General features: G+C 39.3%; 1 protein-coding gene across 1 annotated transcript in view; it reads right to left on the bottom strand.

The window, feature by feature from the left end:
• LOC146559025 (chloride channel protein 2-like) overlaps positions 1-18,370 on the bottom strand; it is a 29,671-nt gene extending 11,301 nt beyond the window's left edge. The window contains exons 1-4 of the mRNA XM_085245188.1: positions 18,281-18,370; positions 15,465-15,575; positions 10,751-10,964; positions 3,154-3,287 (exon numbers count right to left, since the gene is read on the bottom strand). Of these exons, the coding sequence (XP_085101314.1) occupies positions 3,154-3,287; positions 10,751-10,964; positions 15,465-15,575; positions 18,281-18,344 (523 nt within the window). The 5' untranslated portion in view covers positions 18,345-18,370. The remainder of the gene's footprint in view (positions 1-3,153; positions 3,288-10,750; positions 10,965-15,464; positions 15,576-18,280) is intronic.
• Between the last annotated feature and the right edge of the window lie 5,151 nt (positions 18,371-23,521).

Genomic DNA, 23,521 nt, shown 5'->3' with positions numbered 1-23,521 from the left:
CAAAGGGCGAGCTAACTGCAGCCAATTCCAAACGCATGTCGCAGCACTGCAGAGAGCTCAGCTGAGTTACATAACAAAAGCAAAGAATGCAGTGGATGTGTATTAAGTAGTGTGTGTATGTGTGCGAGTGAGTGTGCGTGTGGGTGGCCGCTTACTTGCTTTAAGTAATTGCCTTTGTGACAGTACGTGCTGATTATGTATTTGCTTAAATGCTGAAGCTAATTGTTCCTGCACGACTGCATAATTGAAACAGCGCTCGGAATACCAAATCTGCACTTCAGCGAGGCGGCCGGCGCGATCAGCAGCCTGCACCCAGGCAGGTTTGTCAATCAATCAATTAAACTAATGAGCACATCACCAAGGGCGCTGGAATTTGTTTTTAGTGCGCTTACAGCAACATCAGCAGCAGCATGAAACAATGACATGAATAGCACATCAGACGGGGTGATTAGCACACTGTTCTCACACAGGATTTACTACTGTAATAACTGTTGTGTTTCTTATATCACTTTCACACTGGTGGGTGCTTGGAAGTTTACACTTTTTTTTTTCTCTCTCTTTGTTGTAACACATTAAAAAGGGACAGTTTTGGGCACACAGAAGCTGGCAGTCAACAATTAACTGTTGCTATTCACTTTAAATATCTGCTGGAAACGTCACTGGACATTTAGGTTATGTAAAGGACCCAGAATGGGTCATTCTGCATGGGAACTGTAAGGATTGCGCCCTTAAAATCTGAAAATCTGTGAGCAAAACAAACACAGCCTTTCACAAATGTACATTGTTTGGGTTTTTTTTAAGCTATTGAGGTATTTTCTCTGTTTACATTGGGGTTTAGTCAACTTCTGTTGCATTTTGTGCACTTTTGCATCGCCTTTCTATTTACTGGTATTTTCTTAAGTTGCAGTGCATTTGCCCTCTCAGTGCCACTGTAGATGTCACTTAAAAGGACAGTAAAGCATTCTGGTACATAAATGTTGTGTGATGTCTGGGTGAAAAGTGACAATTATGGATAGACATTAATCAAAAAAGTGGTCTTTTGAGGACAGAGGCATACACAACGTATACTGACTGTGACACAGATGAATGTGAGAAATGGTGATTATGTCTCGCCTTGAACACCTCAGTGATCTAGAGGAGGTGGTCTGGGATACAGTTGGGCTTTTCTCTGCTTAGGCAGAAAATGGATGGATTGAAATTTTGTTATTTGTTTTCTTATTTGATTTAAATGAATGCTTAGTACTCTTAAAGTAGGGTCTTTAGTCATGAATAACAACAAATCTTTATATTCTTTTTAAATATCAGGGGACCCATGCATGGCACTTCTCACTGAATGACTCAGACCCTGTTTGCTTTGATGGTAGTCCCTGATCACTGACAACAATGTAGGTGAAAAGAACCTTTTCAGAGCCAGAACATTCATCTTTTATATAGGATGTGTCAAACTGAGAGAATTATGCAGCTTTGTGCTATGCAGTGGGCATGTCAGAGCTATTTTGCTGACAGCAGCAACCTGCTGCAGCTGGAAACAAGAATGAGAATGGAGTTATGTACAAGACAACAAGTATAATGAGCTAAAGATAATTGAGATTAATACAACCAATTAAAACAGAGTGTTGGGTTATACAACATTTCTCTGTGGGCTTGTAGTCACTCATACTACAGTATGAGTGGCAACATTTCAATTATACACAGTAATCTGGGCCACTGGGAAATATTAGTGCAGTTTCAATGCCCATTTAAGGCCAGTGATTTGCCCAATTTGACCATTGTGGCGGGGCGTGGCCTGCGGTGCCGTGCAGAGGAGGTGGACGCACCTGCACGGCATCCGCAATCACACCCCACCGAATTAAATATTGTACTGGGTCCTGTGGTTGGCGTTGTTGTTGTGATAATGTTGAGCGGGCAGCGGGAGAGCTGCAGCTCTGTGAGTATTGTGGACAGCAACCGTCAAAGCATTAATAAAAAGTATCAAAATGCCACTGGGTCTGCCGTGTATGTTTACAACCATCTTTTGAAAGACTAATTTGATTTGCCAAACGAAACCAGTTTACAGACTGTGCACACTGTATGCTAACAAGCACAGATGTCAGTGGGAGTGGGAGCTGTGTGTTCAGTTTGTGTTGAGCTCAGCCTTCGATTTCATTCGAAATTGAGCAGAAACTCAGAAGTGACAAATAAAGTTTATTCTGTTTTGTTATAACAAAGACTACAGCACAGAGCTGTGTCATAAATATATAAACCAGTGCATTCTGACACATTAAGTTACGCATTTCAAACTCGATTTTGGCCCATTGGAAATTTGAATCCAGGCCACCTACTAATTTGTGTGCAAAGTGCACACACTTAAAATAAAATAGCCAGACACACCTCGAATGCACCCGCAAGCTAACATAGTCACAAGAAAGGAAAGTAGATGGTGGAAGGCAAACAATCTCAAGAGGTTTTTACTGACTACTGGTTACTGACTTCAGGGTTGTTATTTTTGAACCACACATCAGCAGAGCTATGCAGCCATGCAGTGGCTCTGAAGTCAAAAGAGGGATGCAGTTATGCCAAAAGTGTTCTCAGAAATCTGGAGTGCTGGAGCTCTGACTTTCTTCATATCAGAGAAAGTGGCTAAGAACATCTAGGGGGTAACTTTGCAATCAATCAACAATTAATTTAATTAAAAGTTGTGTTCAGCAGTGGTAAACGTGGGCAGATTTCATCATAAAATGCAACGCAATAACAAGGTTTTACTGATTCAAAGCATTAATGATGCCGACTTTGTAGAAAATGTATGAAATAACATTCAAATGGCACAACGGGGCTAATAGTAACCAATTTTACACATTGGTGATTTTCAATAGGCTCCATATTGACCCCTGGTGGTTCGAAATTTCAGTTTTTAGACAAACCTTTGAAGTTAATTATTAGACATGCACACATTTTTAAAATTTGTCTCTATTTGTGCTGTAGACAGATAAATACAGTCATGTGGTTTCTTATAGAAAAAATATCTGGACATGTGTGTCATTGGAAATAAGTGTATGTATTGCAATGAAACCTGTTTGTGTATCAACAAGTGGAATAACGTGAAACTAAACTTCTAAATGTGTTACTCAGACTTTATACTGATCTCTACGATGGTGCACGTGTGTTTGTGTGTACCAGCTGATTCCACGAGTGCGAGCGTTTTGAGCTGGCCCGTCAGCAGCACGTTATGCAGGTCTCTGTAGCAGCAGTTGAGTGTGATGTACCGCACGTCGCGTACCATAATGTCCTCAACACGAATATTGTACTTCCTGAAATGAGAAAAGAGGAGAGACATTTATCAAGTGGTCATAAAGATGAGAAAAAAAAGTGAGAATAAGAAAGATGGATGCGAGAATTCATTTTTAATTTTTTTAAACATTCCTCTGAATAGCCCTTTTGTCGCTGACTTGTAAAAATTTTGTGTGACTGTCATGCACTTTTTCCTCTGATGAACTGTCAACTGAAGCTTGATTAGTGCATGGATCTATAAACACTTCCCCCCACATACTGTACGGCTTTGACAGCACATCCTTCTTTCAGCTGACCGGTCAATCCAATAACACCTTACTCTGTCGACACGTCATCCGGATGCTGGTGCTCTGCGTACAGTATTGGAAAGTGGGTGACATTTCGCGAGCAGCTCTTGCCTCAGCATAATCGTACGCCCCAGTACACCAGTCAGAAGCACTCGCATTTCTCTCCCTGAGAAAGCCTGAGCCTGCCAAAACCTGCAAACATGACCGCAGTCACTCAGTGGTTTTCGCTGCCAAGCCTCCGCAGCTGTGCCAGGATGCAGGCTCCTTCTGTGGTGACAAGTCAATACATTGACCTCGCTTTAAATACAAAGGTAAATTGATGACCATTGTCTGCCAGCTCCTCTTTAATACACACAATGCATGAAGTTAGTCCAACATCCCTCTTAGGGAAATGAATGGCAACAACACAGTTCTGCAGAAAGATTTTCTATTGACTCTCTTGAGGTGTTGTATCAAAGCCTAATTCCACTTTACAAACAGTATTCGAGGGTCACTTAACCTACACTGTAAAGAGCAGTATCTCAACCATATTAGACAAGAACATGAAAACAGGAAGGGAGTTCTTCTAGAACCAGTATTTTTTTTAATGCCACTGGACAGAAATCTCGAGGCTGAAAAACTGTCCAATATTACCGTAATTCCAGGAAATGATTGACTCAGTATCTAAATTCAGACAGTGTTGGATTTATTTGTCTAGGTTTTGAGGTATTTACTTCCACTGTACACAATGGAGGTGAACTAAATCTTGTTTGTGTGCCTCACAGCACTGAAAAATGACATTAGTGGCACCAGCTTTCATTTTTCATCGGAAGCACTTTGGAATTTAGTTTCAGAAAAAAATGGTCCCAAAGAAAAATCCTTATAGTGAGGAAAGTAGACTCCTAGAAAGAAATTAATAATTGAAACATAACTTTTTGATTTTATGTACCCTCAGCAGGCATGTGCCTGTTAGATTTATTCCCACCCTTTTACAAAGCTTGCCAAAACCATAACCCTATGGCTATATAACAAGAGGACAATTAGAAAAAAAACATGCAGTTTTGTAATCTAAATGAAAGTAATAGAAGGTCTTTATCTTTGTTATCAATAACTCACCACTTTTAGACATCTTGTAAATCAAACCATGATCAGAGACCATGAAATGTTAATGAAATTCAGCATATTTTGGGCACCACTAAAGATTTTCCTGCTTCTCTACATACCTAATGTTATCATTAAGAGAAAAAAAACCATTGGAAGGAACTGAATCGTTACAGTGCTCTATTAGTCTGCAATGGAAAGCAGAAAATAAAAAAAAAATAAAAAAAAGGTGAGCAAAAAGATCCTTTCTGGTGCAATAGCAGCCTCTTTTAATTTGATAGTGGATCTGAGGGAATAATGTAATGCATGCCTCTGAACTGGCCACAACCACTGCCAAGACTAATTTCCCTTGAGATATCAAAGGCAGTTGATGAAATGTGATTGGTTTCTTCTTAATTGGACCTTCCTCCCCTGCAAAGACTGGGCAGGAAGATACTGATCAGTCTGACTTATATCGAAGTGAGCATCAACCTATATATTTGAGCCAAGAGAAACAAGCTTAGAGGGTTATAAACCCAGGCTTCATAGATCATCCGCATTGCTCAGGGCAGAATGGGGGGAAGGTTTGGCTGTTAGGTTTCTACATGCTTGAGTGAAGAGGGTGCAGACATTCAGGACAAGCAGTGAAAACTAATAACTAAAGGGCTGTAATGATCATCTGCTGGAGCTCCAATTATTGTCAGAAAAATAGAGATAACAGCGGACTATAGACTATTCAATCAATCAGAACTGGCCATTATGAAATGACTAAGAAAAGCAAAGTGACAGAATAAACAAAAGACAAACACATGGAAAGTGATGTTATGTAACAGTCGCCACACTTTCTTTCAAATACCACTCCAGTGTTGAAGAACGGAAGGCACAGGAAAAGGTTTCATATCCGCAGCGGATCATATATAAGATCTTTGTATTTGTGTCCATCTCAACATGTCTGCTTGTATCTGCACTCATATCTGTAAGAGTTGTGCGGGAGCAAAGCATTGAAAAAAAAATCGAATTCTGTCCATGCCTGTGTGGGAGTATGAGCAAATGTACATGCTATCATACGCGTGCACTGCACGGCAGGCATTACACAAGTGTTCCTGGATTTGTGAGTGTGTGTGTGGGTGGATGGTTGCGTGGGTGTGAGATGGATAATTTCCAGTTAGAGTGAAAAACACGTTCTGCTTGGAGCAGGCCACACTACCTACCTACAGTGTCTCACCTACAGGTCCGCCTCCACCTGCGTATGCTGCAGACACACGCACACGCACACACACAGGCCTGCTGATGGAAAGTGGTGTGTGAGAGAGAGTAAGGAGAGAGGCACCAAAGAAAATAGAGTAAATGAAGGAGGAGGTAGGTAAGAGCTTTCTGCATAACGAGTCAAGTTCATGGAGGCCTATGTGTTATTGAAGATAGATGATTCCAAGAGTTTGTGTACGTGCTCAGTGTTTACACACAAACAAACACATTATACCTATCATATGGATTCACAATACTGGCAACGTGTTGTTATATACAGAAAATGACAGATGGTTGTGTCATGACTTATTTTCAATATGTCCAGGCTCATATCCACACACACACACACACACACACACACACACACACACACACACACACACACGCACGCACACACACACTCTATGCATGTGTGATTTTAAACATTTGCAAACATAATCATTAAGATCCACACACACAGCCACCTGCCTTATATAGTGTTGGTCCCCCTTATCCTGGTAAAAGAGCCTGTACTGTCGAGGCATAGGCTCCACTAGACCCCTGAAGGTGTGCTGTGCTATCTGCCAACATGTTAGCAACAGATCCTCTAAGCCGTAAGTTGTGAGGTGAAGCCTCTGTGGATCAGACTTGTTTGTCCAGCACATCCCACAGATACTCCTATGGACTGAGATCTGGGGAATTTGGAAGCCAAGTCAACACCTCAAACTCATTGGTATGCTCCTCAAACTGAACAATTTTGCTTTGTGGCAAAAAGCCTTGGGCACACATGACCCTGTCACTGGTTCATCACTGTTCCTTCTTGGACCACTTTTTATAGATACTGACCACTGCAGACTGGAAACATGCCACAAGAGCTGCAGTTTTGGAGATGCTCTGACCCAGCTGTCCAGCCATCACAGTTTGGCCCTTATCGTTATGCCTATTGGTACATGCATAGACAACTTGGATCTTATTTAGGCATTACAGGATTCATACAATATTATTGTAGAAAGTTGCGTTATGTGAATTCATGGGAAAATTCTTTTTAGGCTTCTTGTAATATCACAATGACCACTAGGATATATTGAGATAAAGGCTACCTATGCTTTATGCATCTAATTTGAACTGCAACAGCTGGCAGTAATGAGGTTAGATGAAAAAGGTGCCACACTGGAAAAATCTTTTAGACAGGCCACTGAAAAAAAAAGGTTTTATTTTTTGACCAAAGTGTTTCCAACGAGAAGATTCAGTTTGTGTGAGAGAAGATTAGCTGGTTTACAAAACTTTACAAATATAAGTGAGAATAATATTCCAACCTACACCGAACAGCAGTGCTAAACAGCCTCCCCAAGCTTTTTCATGTGGCATGTCTTCCCTGCTACAAATAGCATTATATAATCAGAAATAAGAGGAACCTACAAACTAGACAACAACTTGGTGAAAACACAGCTCACATTGCAGTTTCTTACTCTCCCCGACATACACATGCATACACGGACAAGACAAGATAGTGAGAGTGTGATTGAGAGGCCACAAGGTCACAGCAGATAATAAGAAGAGACAGAGGAGGACAGAGCAGATAGAGTGAGAGGGGAATAGATAACGAAGAGATGGACAGCGAGGGTCAACTGAGGTGCTGGCATAGGGCTGTTCGATATAACGATATATATCGGATGACGATATAAAAACGTCTATCTTTTTACTTTCGTGGTGTCACAAAATAAACTGTTTACGGCAATATTTTTTCATCATTTTGATGGTCACTGCAGTGGCTATATTAATTTCTTAAAGTTCTCTCTTTCTCTTATATTTAATATAACCACACTACAGACGGACAAGCAGCTGTTTTTATGCGTTGTGGTTAGCAACAACGACAGTATCAGCATCGCGTGTCTGCTTGTTTATGTTCCACGTAAACCTTTCACAATAAAGCTCAAGATCCTGTTGAGACTTTTCAAAATAAACCGAATCACGTGAAAGAGCAGATTATTTACGGATGAGAATTTAAAAAAAAGAGCCGCCAGGTGCTAAAAAGAAACCTTAGACTCAAACGTTAGAACAGGCTTTTCCCCGCAGCACGATGTATAATAAATACTCACAAAGAAAACAGCGGCCTTTACAACTTATGTCTAAAAATGTATCGTTTCATGCATCGGTTAAAACACTCGACTCCAGCTACATGACGCGCAGCTGGAAACACTTCCCGCAAGACGAGCTGCCAGAGATTCACAGAATTTACAGAAAATGTTACATTTTTGTGATTTATATCGATAGAATAACGATAGAATTCTTATATTGGGATATGAGATTTTGGTCATATCGCACAGCCCTATGCTGTGAAGTGAAGGACTCAAGCAACACACATAAATGTAACTCTACAGGGAACAGCTTCAGAAAATAATGAACAAGCAGAGGACCAAAGAAAACTTTTCCTCATTGCTTTCAATTTGTGAATGCCGCATCAAAATTAAACTATTATGTTCACCTAATGATTTGGCAGCATCTATAACATCAGTTCCAAACAATTACACCAACAGCGCTTTTATATGGAATCACAGAGCTCTGATGACACCAGGCAGTGGGTAATCCTATTCAGCATTGTGTCTTTGGCATGCATTATTATTAAATGTGAAGTCCATTAAAAGCCATGTACCAAGCCAGGTTCCTCCAGCCACACTTGTATTTTTGTGCAACAGATTTTACTGTAGTGCTATGATTGAGTTTAAACACCCAAATTAAAGGCAACAGTCAAAGCCATTAAAAAACACTGCAGACTAATGCTGAAGCAAGTGTATTCAGTTATTTAGTGAGCAACTAAACACAAATGTATTCATACAGTCAGTATATTTCATACAGTTTAGCCATAGTATGTTAGGCTGATGTAATCAGCAGAATGAAATGTCTCAACGCTTCATTCATAGTTAAACAGCATGCCACATAGGACAAAATTCCCTGCTGAGCCTCCAGTTTGACTCCACACAAGCCACTCTTTGCTACAGTGTCATTATCCTGCTATCTTTATCCACAAATCCTAACTTTATTGCAACATCTAATAAAGGCTGCCCTGCGAAATAACTTCCATGGTTGATCATCAGTCACTGAGTGCCACCATAAACTTATCAGCGCCATTAAAGAATCTACAGTTGTGGTTGAAATTTCTCTACAACTAGCAGTTTCCCTTTGCCAGCTTAAAAAGGATTTCTTTGAAAACACTCATTGGACTGACCAATCAGAACAATGCAAAAGTTGAAGTCTCTTTCTCACCTTAGAAAGGTTTCTTGGAGCCACATCTGAGGTTCTGAGATCATCAGTTTTACCAACTGTGTAAATGCAAGCTATTCAGATGTGTCACTACATTGCCTAGGTCTGGAAGAAGACTCACGCTGTCACCCTCAGAGAGGAAATTGTTCAGGAATAACCCAGGAACCACCTAGGCGTAAACCTGCCATGAACTACAAACTGCTGGAACATCTGCATCACTGTCAACCGTGAATCAAGTTTAATATCACCATGGACTAAGAGGGTGCAGACCAAGAAAGAAGGCAATGCTCCAAAATAGACACCTTTACATCTGTTCACATGCACAAGCCAGATGCCTTTTAGAGATTTTTTTTTTTTTTTTTTTTTTTTTTACTTGGCACAAATAGTTACCAGAAATGTAAGGAAAAGGTATGTTTAGAGCAATAAAAAAATGAACACTAACCGTGTAGGAACTATAAAGCATGGTGGTAGTGGTAGCATAACTCTCTGGAGCTGTTTTGCTGTTTTCTCTGGAGCGGTTTTTAGCTGAAAAATTGACACTACTGGGTGTTCCAACAACACAATTTCCCCAAACACATTAAAACTGGTTTTTCGAATCGATAAAAGAGGGTGACATTAAGCTTCCGGCATGAACTCTGCTAATTCTACCAAGAAGAGTAGTCAAATGTCCAGCAAGAATAATGCCACTATATAATAATATGCTGTACATAATGCTGCTAATGCTGCTAATGCTGCTTTTATGAAAGTTACCTAAAAAGGGACTATATATATCATTTCTCCAACAATGCGGTGGATTCAGACTAACACTCTAATATCTGCAAAAAGTATTTTAACTGCTATCATGCCAACGTGATCATGCCAAAAACTTGAAAGCTAAATGTTAGCATGCTGTCTGTGGACTAATGTCGGTACAGTGAGTCTGACTCTGCCCCAAGGTAGCAAAATCCCTCTCATACAACCTCTGAAGTTTATAAATTCCCATGTTATGATTTGCAATGCTTAACTTCACATAATAATAAGTTACGCTAACAGCATAATAGGGGTGCCTTTATATTTACCAGATAAATATAACAAAGTAATAAATCTTCTAATTCAGCTCCCACCAATTAATGTGTGCATTCTTTTTTGAGATGACATAAAGTTTTATTGGGCCCACTGACAACTTTATCATGCTAACATTTTAAAATCATTTTGTCTGTGGGCTAATAAAATTATAGCTGGCCTCAAGCTGTCCTAGGTACCAAAAATTAGCCTAGTAACACTTCTAATGCTGAGTAATTTTCATGTTGTACTTGTTTAATCTCACACTATGCTAAAGCTGACACACTGGTGGTCATAGTGGTTTTTCATTTACAAGCTATGCTACTGAGCTTTTCAAAATCATTAACAAAATCAATAAATGCATTTCCCAAAACCCTAATTTATTCCTTTCTTTGAAGCATACTGTTAAATTAGATTTCTTAACAATTTGATGCATAGATATTATATGACCTTTAACCTTTTGCACATACTATAAACCTTTACCATTATTTTTTGAATTCTTATTAGCTTTTGGTTTAGTAGTTAACATTCTGCATAATGGCATTTACAAAATTAAAACTTATTTGTAATTTGTCTTGTTGTGTGCTGGTGTTTCTCTAGAATATACATACTCGTGATGACCCCAGCCCAGCTCTGGGAGGTAGGGAAGCTTCTTGATCCTGATGATGGAGTCGTAGAGGGAGGGCTGCAGGGACTGGGCCACGGCATTGGCTAAGATCACTGCTATCATTACCGGCAGGATGTGGGAGATCTGGCCAGTCAGCTCAAACACGATGACTGCAGTAGAAACCGTGTGGGTGACTGCTCCCGACAAGGCTGCAGCACCTTTGGGTTTGGGAGAGGACAGTGGAGTTAGTAGAGGACCAGAGAGAGAAAGTGTAGAAATAATTGGTTAGACGTTTGCTTGTAAGGTGAGATTTGGGGCTTTAGAAAGGGGTCCTTTGGGTGGCATTCAAAGCCCCCCTCCAAAAACAGATGGGTCAATACTAATATGATTTCAAAGAGCAATAAAATACTATCTTACTGTCCCCAAGCATATGACAAAGAGAACTGTTGATTAATGCCAGAGACTCAAGATTCTGACAAGCTGCTAAAATTTCTAACTTACACATTTCGCTTTCTGAGTCTCAGTTCTTCAAAGGTCTTTTGAAGATGTTAAAAGAAAAAAAAAAAAACTTTTTCTTGCACTTGGTTTCTTTACCATATTGATCCATCATCAGTGACTTCATTACTGTCTGCGTTCCCCCCAAAACTACAGGAAGTAAAATTAGCTAATCCCAAAATGAAAATACATAATCAGAAGTCTTTCAAACGATACAATAGAAAAGCTAACAATGGCGAATTACTTGTTTTGGAACATGATCTGTAACTTTCTTGTGCGAATTAGAGCAGTGCTTTCGGATGTTTTATAACCAACCTTCCAAGACTCTTTACTTCAACTACTACATGTCCATATTACACTATTATTGATTGTTGCTGTTAGCTGTGATATAACATCTTATAAAAACATGTATAAAAAGTGGTAATTTTAGGCTTTACTTCCCTTGGTACAATCAGAAACTGTTTCTACTGAGCCTATAAAGACCTAAAAACTATACTTGATTTAAATTAGCACGCTATATTTAACCATACACTGCTATGGTCGTTGTTACTACATTTCAATCCAGTTTTGACTTGGCAGTTCTGCTGATTTTTTAGTGGTCATAGCCAGAGAACTGGTTTTTATTACTGTGACAGTAATCTTCGTTTTGAAGTTTTGGTCATTTTAGGAAAAAAAAAACTTTGATATTTGTGCTCGGCAAACTTCAAGGTACATAAGTAAACTTCAAATGTCCACCTCCAAGTGTTTAAATCGATATTCCTACAAAACAGTCCAAATGCAGCAGGTGTACAAGATGTGCTCTAGCACTACACATGAATCCAAGCTTGACAGGGGAATTGAATGAACTGAAATCATTAACAGCATTTAAACAAAATTCTAATAATTTTACCTTAGTGTTGTAGCGTGCACAGTGGGATAGATTATTTACATTGTCTACAAGAAGCTGTACATTGTATAGAACACATTTCTAATCTAATCTACAAAATCAAACTTCAGATTTGGAAGTTAATTCACTCGAAGAGTCTTAAACAACAAAACAACAGAGCACTTTGCTCTCACACTGCAGGCTTACTTGTTGTTCCTCTAGTATTTAAAAGTAGAATGGGAGGGAGAGCCTTCAGTTTTCAGGCATCTCTTCTGTGGAACCAGTTTCCAGTTTGGATTCAGGAGACAGACACTATCTCTACTTTTAAGATTAGGCTTAAAACTTTGCTTTTTGCTAAAGTATATAGTTTGGATCTGGTGACCCTGAATCCTTCCTTAGTTATGCTACAATAGGTGTACGCTGCTGGGGGATTCCCATGATGCATTGAGTATTTCTTTTTCAGTCAACTTTCTCACTCACTATTTGTTAATAGACCTCTTTCCACTGAATCATACATCTCTGGCTCCACGACCCCAACTGGTCGTGGCAGATGGCCGCCCCTCCCTGAGCCTGGTTCTGCCGGAGGTTTCTTCCTGTTAAAAGGGAGTTTTTCCTTCCCACTGTCGCCAAAGTGCTTGCTCATAGGGGGTCAAATGATTGTCGGGTTTTCCTCTGTATGTATTATTGTAGGGTCTACCTTACAATATAAAGCACCTTGAGGAAACTGTTGCTGTGATTTGGCGCTATATAAATAAAAATGAATATAATTGAACACTATCTCATCCATACTGACTCAGTTCAAGCAACTAAATACACATTTATCCCCCCCACAGCCTTCTCCCCTATGTCCATAAAGCAAAAATCAACTATTTTGAATAATTCAATATAAAAGGAAACGTTACATTTGCAAATCTATTTAAAAAAATAAATACAGAGTAGTTAAAAGAGGAATACTCTAGCCACATCAAAGCAGAAAGAGCAGCATGGGCAAAGTGAGTGTTTATCCTAACAGAGAAAATGGATGAGACCAATCCAAAGAATGAGATGAACACCAGGGGGGAAAATACCAGAGAATGAAAGCATTAAAATAAAAAGAGAAACAGATGGTGAGTAAGAGAGTCTACAAAGACAGGTTTCATTGTTCTTTCTCCTAACTTAATTAAGCCCATGTATGCCCCTCAGATAAATGCTGCTGCTCCCTCTGCCCATCCCAACACTTATTCCTTAAAGCAAGCTCCGCTGCGAGATGAAAGAGGCTCATCAGAGTGTCAGGTCTGTAAAGGGGTGACTCATCAGCTATAGTGCAGCACAACAACAACAACATCAGCCCCAGAAAAACAGCCACCGCCAACCCATAACACTGGCATAATCAGCACGGCTGTCAACAAGTAGCAACTGTAGCAACGCTGCACCTCATTAGACACACAACTTCAGGAAGAATCTATAATGTATGTAGTGCAACCATTTCTTTAAAGAAATACTGGGTACAGCTTCACTATCCAGTGTATACAATCATTACCCTTTGCTGGTTATTATCACTTATTTTACTATTCGTCTGTGTATCCAGACAAATAAATCATCTAGACTGATACATCAGACATTAGCTTGTCGCAGTGTTTGTGGCTTCTGATGAGTAACAACAAACAGAAGTAAAGATATGCCATAGGGAAGTTCTGAGTCATTAAACATAATGTCTCTATTACATGGTTTGTTCACCAGAGAGTAAAGATCTCAGTATTGTTTGTTTAAGGTACATTTGTTTAATAAACCATACAGGAAAACTAAAAAAAAACAGAAGAAAATAAATATTTTGACATTATTAATAAGTTAAAATAATCATTTGCATTAACTAGCTTATTATTATCACTGTCCAGAGGGGGTATTTTTTGGGCGTTAAATGCGTAATTATTGGTAGTAAACTAGTAGTAGGAAATTATGGCTGTTGATTAAAATTTTCCCACATATTCTAACAAACTTGTTGTCTATCACATTACTTTTACAATTCAGTTGCTCTCCTTGTGTTTAACTTCCCTTGATATTTGAATAACAAAGCTGTGACACTGAGTGCAGTGCATTGTTGATTTAATGACTGTATTAGTACAAACAGGGGTGTGCAGTGTGAGTAAAAGTTGATGAGCAACAGCTGTCATATTTACCATTAGCTTTCTATTTATCCTTGTTTAATTGGAACTAATAAAAATTGTAATAAAATTATCGAGTTTCTGGCAGGTTTAAAAATTAAGTAAATACAACCTATAAAAAAAAAAGTACAAATACAACCTGAGATGAACACTAACCTTATATTACACATTGTTTAGTACAGTTCATGGTTCGGGAGCTTGTAGAACAACCTGTAGCAGCAATAACTACTTCTTTGCATGGCTATTAGTCTGTCATATTATTTCTTTGCGGGCATTCATGTATGCACAGCTCTCTTAAGGTCCCCAAACAGCCTTTTAATCAGGTTAAGGTCTCAGCTTTGACTCTGTCCAGTGGATGCCCAATCCAGTTTGAAACAAGTCTTAGCTGTCGAACACATAGCCTCACATTTTTCTCAAAACAAAGACTATGGTGTACAGGAGTTTATGGTCAGCTCAATAACAGCCTAGCATTTGTCTAATAAATTATAACATGGGATAATGTGTCATGTTTGGTAGTTCATTTCTCAGAAATCTATACAGACAGACTTAAAATGCAGAGAAACAATACAGTTTCTTATCAATATATTCTTTTAACACTTAAATTATGTTCACTTTTTGTGAACACTTTTTGTATTCATATATATATTCTTCAAGTACATTATTCAGTCAACACAAAACAAAAATATGCCTTTGCCAAGCAACAAAATGTCTGCTTCTTAACAGGACTCCTGGATTGCACATTAGCTTGGATATTCAACTTCCAGACTTTCTAGTGGAATATGAACATCTGACAACACCACTGTGAAGAAATTTGTTGTTTTTTTTCAGCTGGTGTCTAAACTGTTTTGCAGGAGGTTTCTTTGTCGTGACTGGTCTGGGGATCTTATAAATATAATTTGATTTTGTCTGGAGCACTTGAGTCTGTTCATATTCCATGTCACCTTTAATCAGGGTCAACTTAAAGCCTTAACTTGGAGCTGAAAAACTGAGCAATTCTGCTACAGGAAATATTTCTGTGCATTCACTTTTATTTCTCTTGCCATCAAAGATGAAAGCCCTTCACAGAAAGCCAAGAAGAAAAATGTGTATATAGGTTTATAATGCAAAGGCTGAATCACAGAGGAATTGTAGAAGCAAACGTCTTTTATTGCAGCAAAAATATGTAGATTAGGATGGAGAGTGAGAGACAGCTGAAATGGTGTGTGTCTTTAACTTACCCACAACAGCATAGCCTCCTGGCACTATGGGGTAGATGGTACCATCTGTGTTAATGCCATCAGGGAACCAGGCAGCCATGCTTTCTCCAACCAGACGACCAAAGGCTGCCCCTGAATTACACAGGGAAACAGAGACACACAATCATTGAGACCATTTCGCAAGTGCAATATTGGTGGTGGCCCAGTAGATGCTGTAACGCCAACCACTAAAACATAAATCCTTAGGTCAAAAAGTACAAACGTCTTGGGTATGCTAAAAAGTTTTATAGTGAAAGTTTAATAACTGTATTTGATTATGATTTTCTCGCTGTTTCCAAATATGAGCAATACACCACTGCTTTGGTTCTCGTGTGAACGACAGCATCAAGCACTCCTTATTTGAAAAACCTTTCTCTAAATGGAAATGAACCAATTAAAAAAACGAAAACTGTAACGTTGGTATTAAGCCACACCAGGGTATTTAAAAATGATTGATTTTTTTCCCCAACCGTTTTGAAAATACTGTACATGTGCCTTTCTTATACACCAGTACATGTGTACTGTACTTTAGGGGTGGTGAACAAGAAAGCTGGTTGCCTGACTCTGTGTTAGCACTGCAACAGGCTGGTGACCAGTCCGGCGCGTACCCTGCCTCCCACCCTATGACAGTTGGGTTAAGGCTCCACCACCACCCTGAATTGGATGTGGTGTTCCTGGTCAAGTGTCAGGAGGATATAAAGTTATGAGGTCAAAAGACATCACCTAATCCTATGTACCATATGCCTACAGCGACAATTGCCTCCTCTCTCCTCAACTGACAGCTGGATATTTGAAATGATTGTTATAGTTGCATCTTTTGTTTGGACAGGAAAGCAGGGTAGCAATTAGACTTAAAATAGCAGATTCAATGGCAGCAGTTCCAGTGACAGTCTAGAATGCTAATTAGATTGGTCTCATAAGTTTCACTTCCTGCTTAAATAAAGATACTAATAATGCCAAATAAATTCCCAAATTAAATACAATAACATTATTTGTATTTAATTAGTGGCAAACATATATAGTAATTTATAGTACATGACTGACTTTCAAAGGATTTATTTTTGTTTGATTTTTTTGGTAAATACAGTGGGGCAAAAAAGTATTTAGTCAGCCACCGATTGTGCAAGTTCCCCCACTTAAAATGATGACAGAGGTCAGTAATTTGCACCAGAGGTACACTTCAACTGTGAGAGACAGAATGTGAAAAAAAAAAAAATCCATGAATTCACATGGTAGGATTTGTAAAGAATTTATTCGTAAATTAGGGTGGAAAATAAGTATTTGGTCACCTCAAACAAGGAAAATCTCTGGCTCTCACAGACCTGTAACGTCTTCTGTAAGAAGCTTTTCTGTCCCCCACTCGTTACCTGTATGAATGGCACCTGTTTGAACTCATCATCTGTATAAAAGACACCTGTCCACAGCCTCAAACAGTCAGACTCCAAACTCCGCCGTGGCCAAGACCAAAGAGCTTTCGAAGGACACCAGGAAAAGTATTGTAGACCTGCACCAGACTGGGAAGAGTGAATCTACAATAGGCAAGCAGCTTGGTGTGAAAAAATCAACTGTGTGAGCAATCATCAGAAAATGGAAGACACACAAGACCACTGATAATCTCCCTCGATCTGGGGCTCCACGCAAGATCTCATCCCGTGGGGTCAAAATGATCATGAGAACGGTGAGCAAAGATCCCAGAACCACACGGGGGGACCTGGTGAATGACCTGCAGAGAGCTGGGACCAAAGTAACAAAGGTCACCATCAGTAACACACTACAACGGCAGGGAATCAAATCCCGCAGTGCCAGACGTGTTCCGCTGCTGAAGCCAGTGCATGTCCAGGCCTGTCTGAAGTTTGCCAGAGAGCACATGGATGATACAGCAGAGGATTGGGAGAATGTCATGTGGTCAGCTGAAACCAAAGTAGAACTTTTTGGTATAAACTCAATTCGTCGTGTTTGGAGGAAGAAGAATACTGAGTTGCATCCCAAGAACACCATACCTACTGTGAAGCATGGGGGTGGAAACATCATGCTATGGGGCTGTTTTTCTGCCAAGGGGACAGGACGACTGATCCGTGTTAAGGACAGAATGAATGGGGCCATGTATCGTGAGATTTTGAGCCAAAACCTCCTTCCATCAGTGAGAACTTTGAAGATGAAACGAGGCTGGGTCTTCCAACATGACAATGATCCAAAACACAGCGCCCGGGCAACAAAGGAGTGGCTCCGTAAGAAGCATTTGAAAGTCCTGGAGTGGCCTAGCCAGTCTCCAGACCTCAAACCCATAGAAAATCTGTGGCGGGAGTTGAAAGTCCGTGTTGCTCGGCGACAGCCCCAAAACATCACTGCTCTCGAGAAGATCTGCATGGAGGAATGGGCCAAAATACCAGCTACTGTGTGTGCAAACCTGGTAAAGACCTATAGTAAACGTTTGACCTCTGTTATTGCCAACAAAGGTTATGTTACAAAGTATTGAGTTGTATTTTTGTTATTGACCAAATACTTATTTTCCACCCTAATTTACGAATAAATTCTTTACAAATCCTACCATGTGGATTCATGGATTTTTTTTTCACATTCTGTCTCTCACAGTTGAAGTGTACCTCTGGTGCAAATTACTGACCTCTGTCATCATTTTAAGTGGGGGAACTTGCACAATCGGTGGCTGACTAAATACTTTTTTGCCCCACTGTATGTTAAATTACACAAACGTAATCCTGTAGAGTAGGGTTAAACCTAGGGTTGGGTTTCTTCTGTCCCTTTACACACACAAACACATGTAGTCATTTACTTCTTACCAATGACAAATACTGGCATGAAGGCTCCGGAGGGCACTGGGATAGTGATGGCCAAGGCAGACATCCAGAACTAAGAGGGGAAAATAGAAGCAGATAAAGAAAGAAAAGACATGAAAAGAAAGAACAGGGTGGCATTTCAATTAGCTTCAGAGTACCATCCGGTGTGCCCCTCGATGATAGCCAAGCTGAACCCTCTACCAGCAGTGAGGAGGCGACCATGCGAGGCTTATTGCTGAGGTTAGATTGAGCTGTCACTTTCACTCTCCATTTGACAAAGACCCTGAAATAAACCCCTGGGTAATGAGTGGACTCTGCCGATTGGCGGACGGTGCACCAGACGAGCGGAGAGACTGCTAATTAGGACAGAAACAAAAACGGAAATGTCATCACTGACAATGTGTGAGCATTATCGTCAGGTCTGTGTGTGTGTGTGTGTGTGTGTGTGTGTGTGTGTGTGTGTGTGTGTGCAAATGTATAAGTGTAGCAAGATGTAGGAAGATGGTTGAACAGAGATGAGTTTTAAAAGGCTGTCATACTCACTTATGGAAATAAAAGTCTGCACTGATACCTGGGACATCGTTAAAACGATGATCCACGCTTACTTGACTGGACTCAATGTTAGATTAAAAAGTCTTATTAAAATTCCATTTATACTCCACACTACCAGCATAGTATTTATCGGTTCTTCAGTAAAAACTGTCTGATCACTCTTTCCATCCTTGACACTTGAGGTAGTTAAGACTGACTAAGTCAACCTTCAAAGTTAACTCTAACTCAGTTTATTTGTAGAACAAAGTGTATTTTTGAACCTTTTCAATGTCTTAATAAAGAAATCCTCACTGAGTCAAATCCTTACTTGTTCCCACAGTCGCCAGTTCACACATGAAGGCCATTTGGATCACTTCTGTACTGAAGACCGGTAATCCAAGGTGCATTGAATCATGAGCACCAACAGCTGCACTCTACTCACAACACACACCAAAAGCATCTTCCAAACATTCAGTCTGTTAAGGCTACAAAACAATCACATCTCTCTGACTTGCCCTCAGTGCCAACAGGATTGCTGTGAATCATACACTGGGGAAACCAAACAACTGTTGGTTAAGCGCAAAACAGAAGAGCTACCTCGTCGGGCCACAACTCTGCTGTCTACACCTCCGGCCCCGACTCTTGACTCTCAACAATGATGATGTGCACATTCTGGCCAGGAAGCAATGCTGATTTGGGAAATCAAAGAGGCCCAGAAAAGGAACAACCATCATATTTGAAAAGAGATACTCTAGACACCAAACTGACTGCTTATGTAAGAAATTAATTATCTCGAACATGAGTTTTCTAGGAAATGTGAGAGTCTGAATGTGAGGCTGAAATATTGCTTGTACAACACTAAATGCTGGTTGAGGTTGTTTCATTTTCCTTTCAGACAGAAACAGGAGTTTAACAGAGAGTACAAGACACATGTACGAGCTTGTTTCAGCTGAACTGTGTAACGAAAGTTGGGAAGTGCCTTAGAATCAGGTTCCCAGTGAATGAGGGGTAAAAATGTTTCAGTGCGAGTCTCCCAAGGTCTTGATTATCCAATCCATTAACCTCCTAGGACCTGGCGTCCACATATGTGGACATCACATTTTGGGTTATTTAGACTAAAATACTCAATTTTGCTCTACATGGGACTGATATCCACTTACAAGGACATTATACTGCTACTGTTCTAACAAAATTTTAAACGAATATCCTCATATGTGGCTCTTATTTTTCTTAAAAACAAAAATAAGGTTAAAAAAAAAATCTGGTAATTCTTTGTTTTTACATTCATCGGGCCCCAATATGCCCAAATATCAAAGAGAAATTAAAAATGAATGTCGTGGAAGAGTCTGGGTCTTAGGAGGTTAAGGTACTAACGAAAAGAAAAGGAAAGAGGATTTGGAGCTAAAGTGCTTTAATAGCCCTTGAATTGAGTAATAAACTAATCGACTGTAAGTAAATCAATTAGTGAGTATTTTAAAAGTTCACATTTTTGAGTAAGTTAAAGCTAAAATGTCAAAACCTTTTCTCCAAATTCTGTAATCATTTATTCTGTAATTTGTTAAACTACAGGTAGGCTTGTGCATATGTTTCCATGTCATTTTGAAAAATCAAAGCAAAATACTCTACTATAAATAACAAATTCAAAAAACTATGTCCATTTAAATACAAATATTAACATACGATGTAAAGTTGGGTATACAACATTTTATGGTTGAGACTGTATGTGGTGGAAACAGTTGGGAACAGTTTTTACTTGCTGTTCCCAACCAAGTAACAGGTCTCTACAAAGGGTCACACAGTTGGACTAATATAATCTTTACTGATTTTGTTTCCTTGATCTTGACCTGAGATTGTGAATTTGAACAATTGAACAATTGAATTTGAACAATTTTAATTGTTTAAGTAGCATCTGCACAGATAGCATGCTAACTCAAAGCTAGCCAAGAGCAGAGTGATGTTAAAGCTGAGTGCATGAAGACCCCAGCCCAGCAGCCAGAGCCTGAACTTCAACAAGAAACAAAGGCAGTGATGAGCAGCTAGACTGCAGCCTCCGTTTCTACCTGTTCATGTTTCTAAAGTAGACTCACTGGGGTAATTAACTTTGAAGTCTGTTTAGGCTCATTGTCATATAATATCCACTTTTACTGCTACACAGATGACACCCAGCTCTATTTATCTTCCAAACCCACAGCTACTCTCCCACCCACATCCATTTCTGACTGTTTAAGTGAAATCAAGGTTTGGTTTACTCATAACTTTCTCAAACTTTATGGTAATAAAACAGAATTTATTCTAATAGGCACCAAATCAAAACTGACTAAAGTTCTAACCAAAGTCTTTCATTATCCATTGATAACGCTGTTGTCACCCCTTCCCCTGAGGATAAGAGTCTTGGTATCATCTTCGACAGCACTCTTTCCTTCACAACATATATAAATAATATCACTCGGTCTTCTTATTTTCATCTTCGTAATATTAACCGCCTTCATCCTTCACTCTCTCCAAACAGTACTGCCATATTTGTACTGCTTTTGTCACATCTAGTTTAGACTACTGCAATTCTCTTCTCTATGGTCTACCTCATAAGCCTCCCCATAAACTGCAGTTAGTTCAAAATACAGCTGCTCATATTATATGAAAAATTTGATCTTCTGAACATATAACACCTGTTCTAACACAGCTTCATTGGCTTCCAGTTCACCTCCAAGTCAATTTCAAGATCTTGCTTCTTACTTAAGAGCACTTAAAAACCTTGCGCCTCCATATTTACCTGACCTTCTTCACATGTACTCACCCCTACGTACACTCCCCTTTTCTTCAGCTTCCCTTCTGTCTGTTCCAACTGCTCACCTGACTACAATGGGACTGACTACCAAAACTTTGGAATGCACTTCCACCAGATCTCCGCACTATTAACTCGGTTTTTAAATCACATCTTAAAACCTATGTATTCAGAATTGCATACCCTTCATCACTTTTCTGTCTTAGTCCATTTTTTATTTCGTTTAGCTTTTATACTGTCATACTTGTACATACATACTTTTTATTTTTGTTTACCTTTTTTTTTTTTAATTTTGTTGTAATAATGTAAGGTGACCTTGAGGGTCTTTAACCTCCTAGGACCTGGCGTCCACATATGTGGATTTCACATTTTGGGTTATTTAGACCAAAATACTCAATTTTGCTCTACATGGGCGTGATATCCACTTACGAGGACATTATACTGCTACTGTTCTATCAAAATTCTAAACGAATATCCTAATATGTGGATAAAAATAAGGTAAAAAAAAAAAAATCTGGTAATTCTTTGTTTTTACATTCATTGGGCCCCAATATGCCCAAATATCAAAGAGAAATTTAAAATGCATGTCGTGGAAGAGTTCGGGTCTTAGGAGGTTAAATGTGCCAATAAATAAAATATATTATAATTATTTTTGATTTGTGTTAATACATAAAAACTGAAAGATCCCGTCTGTGTCCTCATTAGGACAGAGATTTGTGCTGGTGTGTGGGACTCTAACCTCAAGGCTATATTGTTAACTGGTGAGAAGTTTGAGATGTATTTCTCTTTAGCTAGAAACACAAATTTTCTGTTCCTTTTTCCATTACTCTCACCAAATTAGAAACGGATCCTGTTTCAGTAATAAAAAGCTTTTAATATAAAGATGCAGCATGAAAGGGTCAGGCACCATAAAGCGACTTAATAGATATGTACTTAAATGAAAATAGGTCTAGACTGGCTCTCTGAGCTAAAAATTAGCCATCAGTTAGAAGTGTGAGTAGAAATAGAGATTATAAGAGACAATGTTTATGTTCAAAGTATCCTGAATAGAAATCTTTAGGACAACTTAGTTACGGCAAAGATAGTGGTTATTACACCAATTTAACAGCTGTAACAAAAAACATGGCAAACAACATTCAAATTTAGGGTCATTTTAGCCTGCTGATCAGAAAAAAAAGAATCAGTCTAAAATGGATCAATAGTGCAATTAGAGATTATTTTACATGATGTTACCTTTAAATAGGCCAGTACTATTAATTGGCACGTATTCTTCGGCACAGAGCGGGTAATGTATTGAGCACAGGCTTATATTTTCAGTGTTTGCATGCACAGAATGAGATACATGAATCAGTGTATTGTACAAGCCATTACACAAACCTCATCACTATAATAATCTCATGGTTTCAAATAGACTTTTTAATTACACTCATTGCTCCGTCGCTCTCTCTCCCTTTTCTGCTCCCTCTGCTCCAACTATAGTTAGCTGTAATTAAGGCTGGCTGCCATGGTGACGTAATGGATCTCCTGGATCTCCTTCTGTGACCCTAAACTGCCGCCGCTTTCGCACCCCGTACAAACACACATATGTGCGTAGGTGTTCACACACACTATAACACGGACTCAGCGAAGAGAATCAGGCTAAAACACAGTCACACACGGTTACAAAATACAAAATAGGCCTCATGGGAAAATGAAGACAGCAGTGTGAAATAATCTTTAGACTTGCCTTCCTCTCTCATTCTTTCTCTTCCACCTAGACAGTAAAACTAGAATAAGAGTTGGGAACTTTTAAAAGATCTGAGAACTCATAAGAAGAGGCTTAACTTTATTAGAGGCCATGAACTCCCAGGAAAGCAGTACACAAGAATGTGAGTGTGTCCTCGGGTATGTGTGGGTTATATCGTCAATACTGAGGCCACACTGATCTGAGA

The sequence above is a fragment of the Mchenga conophoros genome, linkage group LG14 (assembly GCF_057382185.1).
Source record: "Mchenga conophoros isolate Kocher_MC1m ecotype Shallow Benthic linkage group LG14, M_conophoros_male_GT1.1, whole genome shotgun sequence".
NCBI lineage: Eukaryota > Metazoa > Chordata > Actinopteri > Cichliformes > Cichlidae > Mchenga > Mchenga conophoros.
The sequence above is the reverse complement of the archived record's forward strand: the minus strand, read 5'-3'. Positions and strand labels throughout refer to the sequence as shown.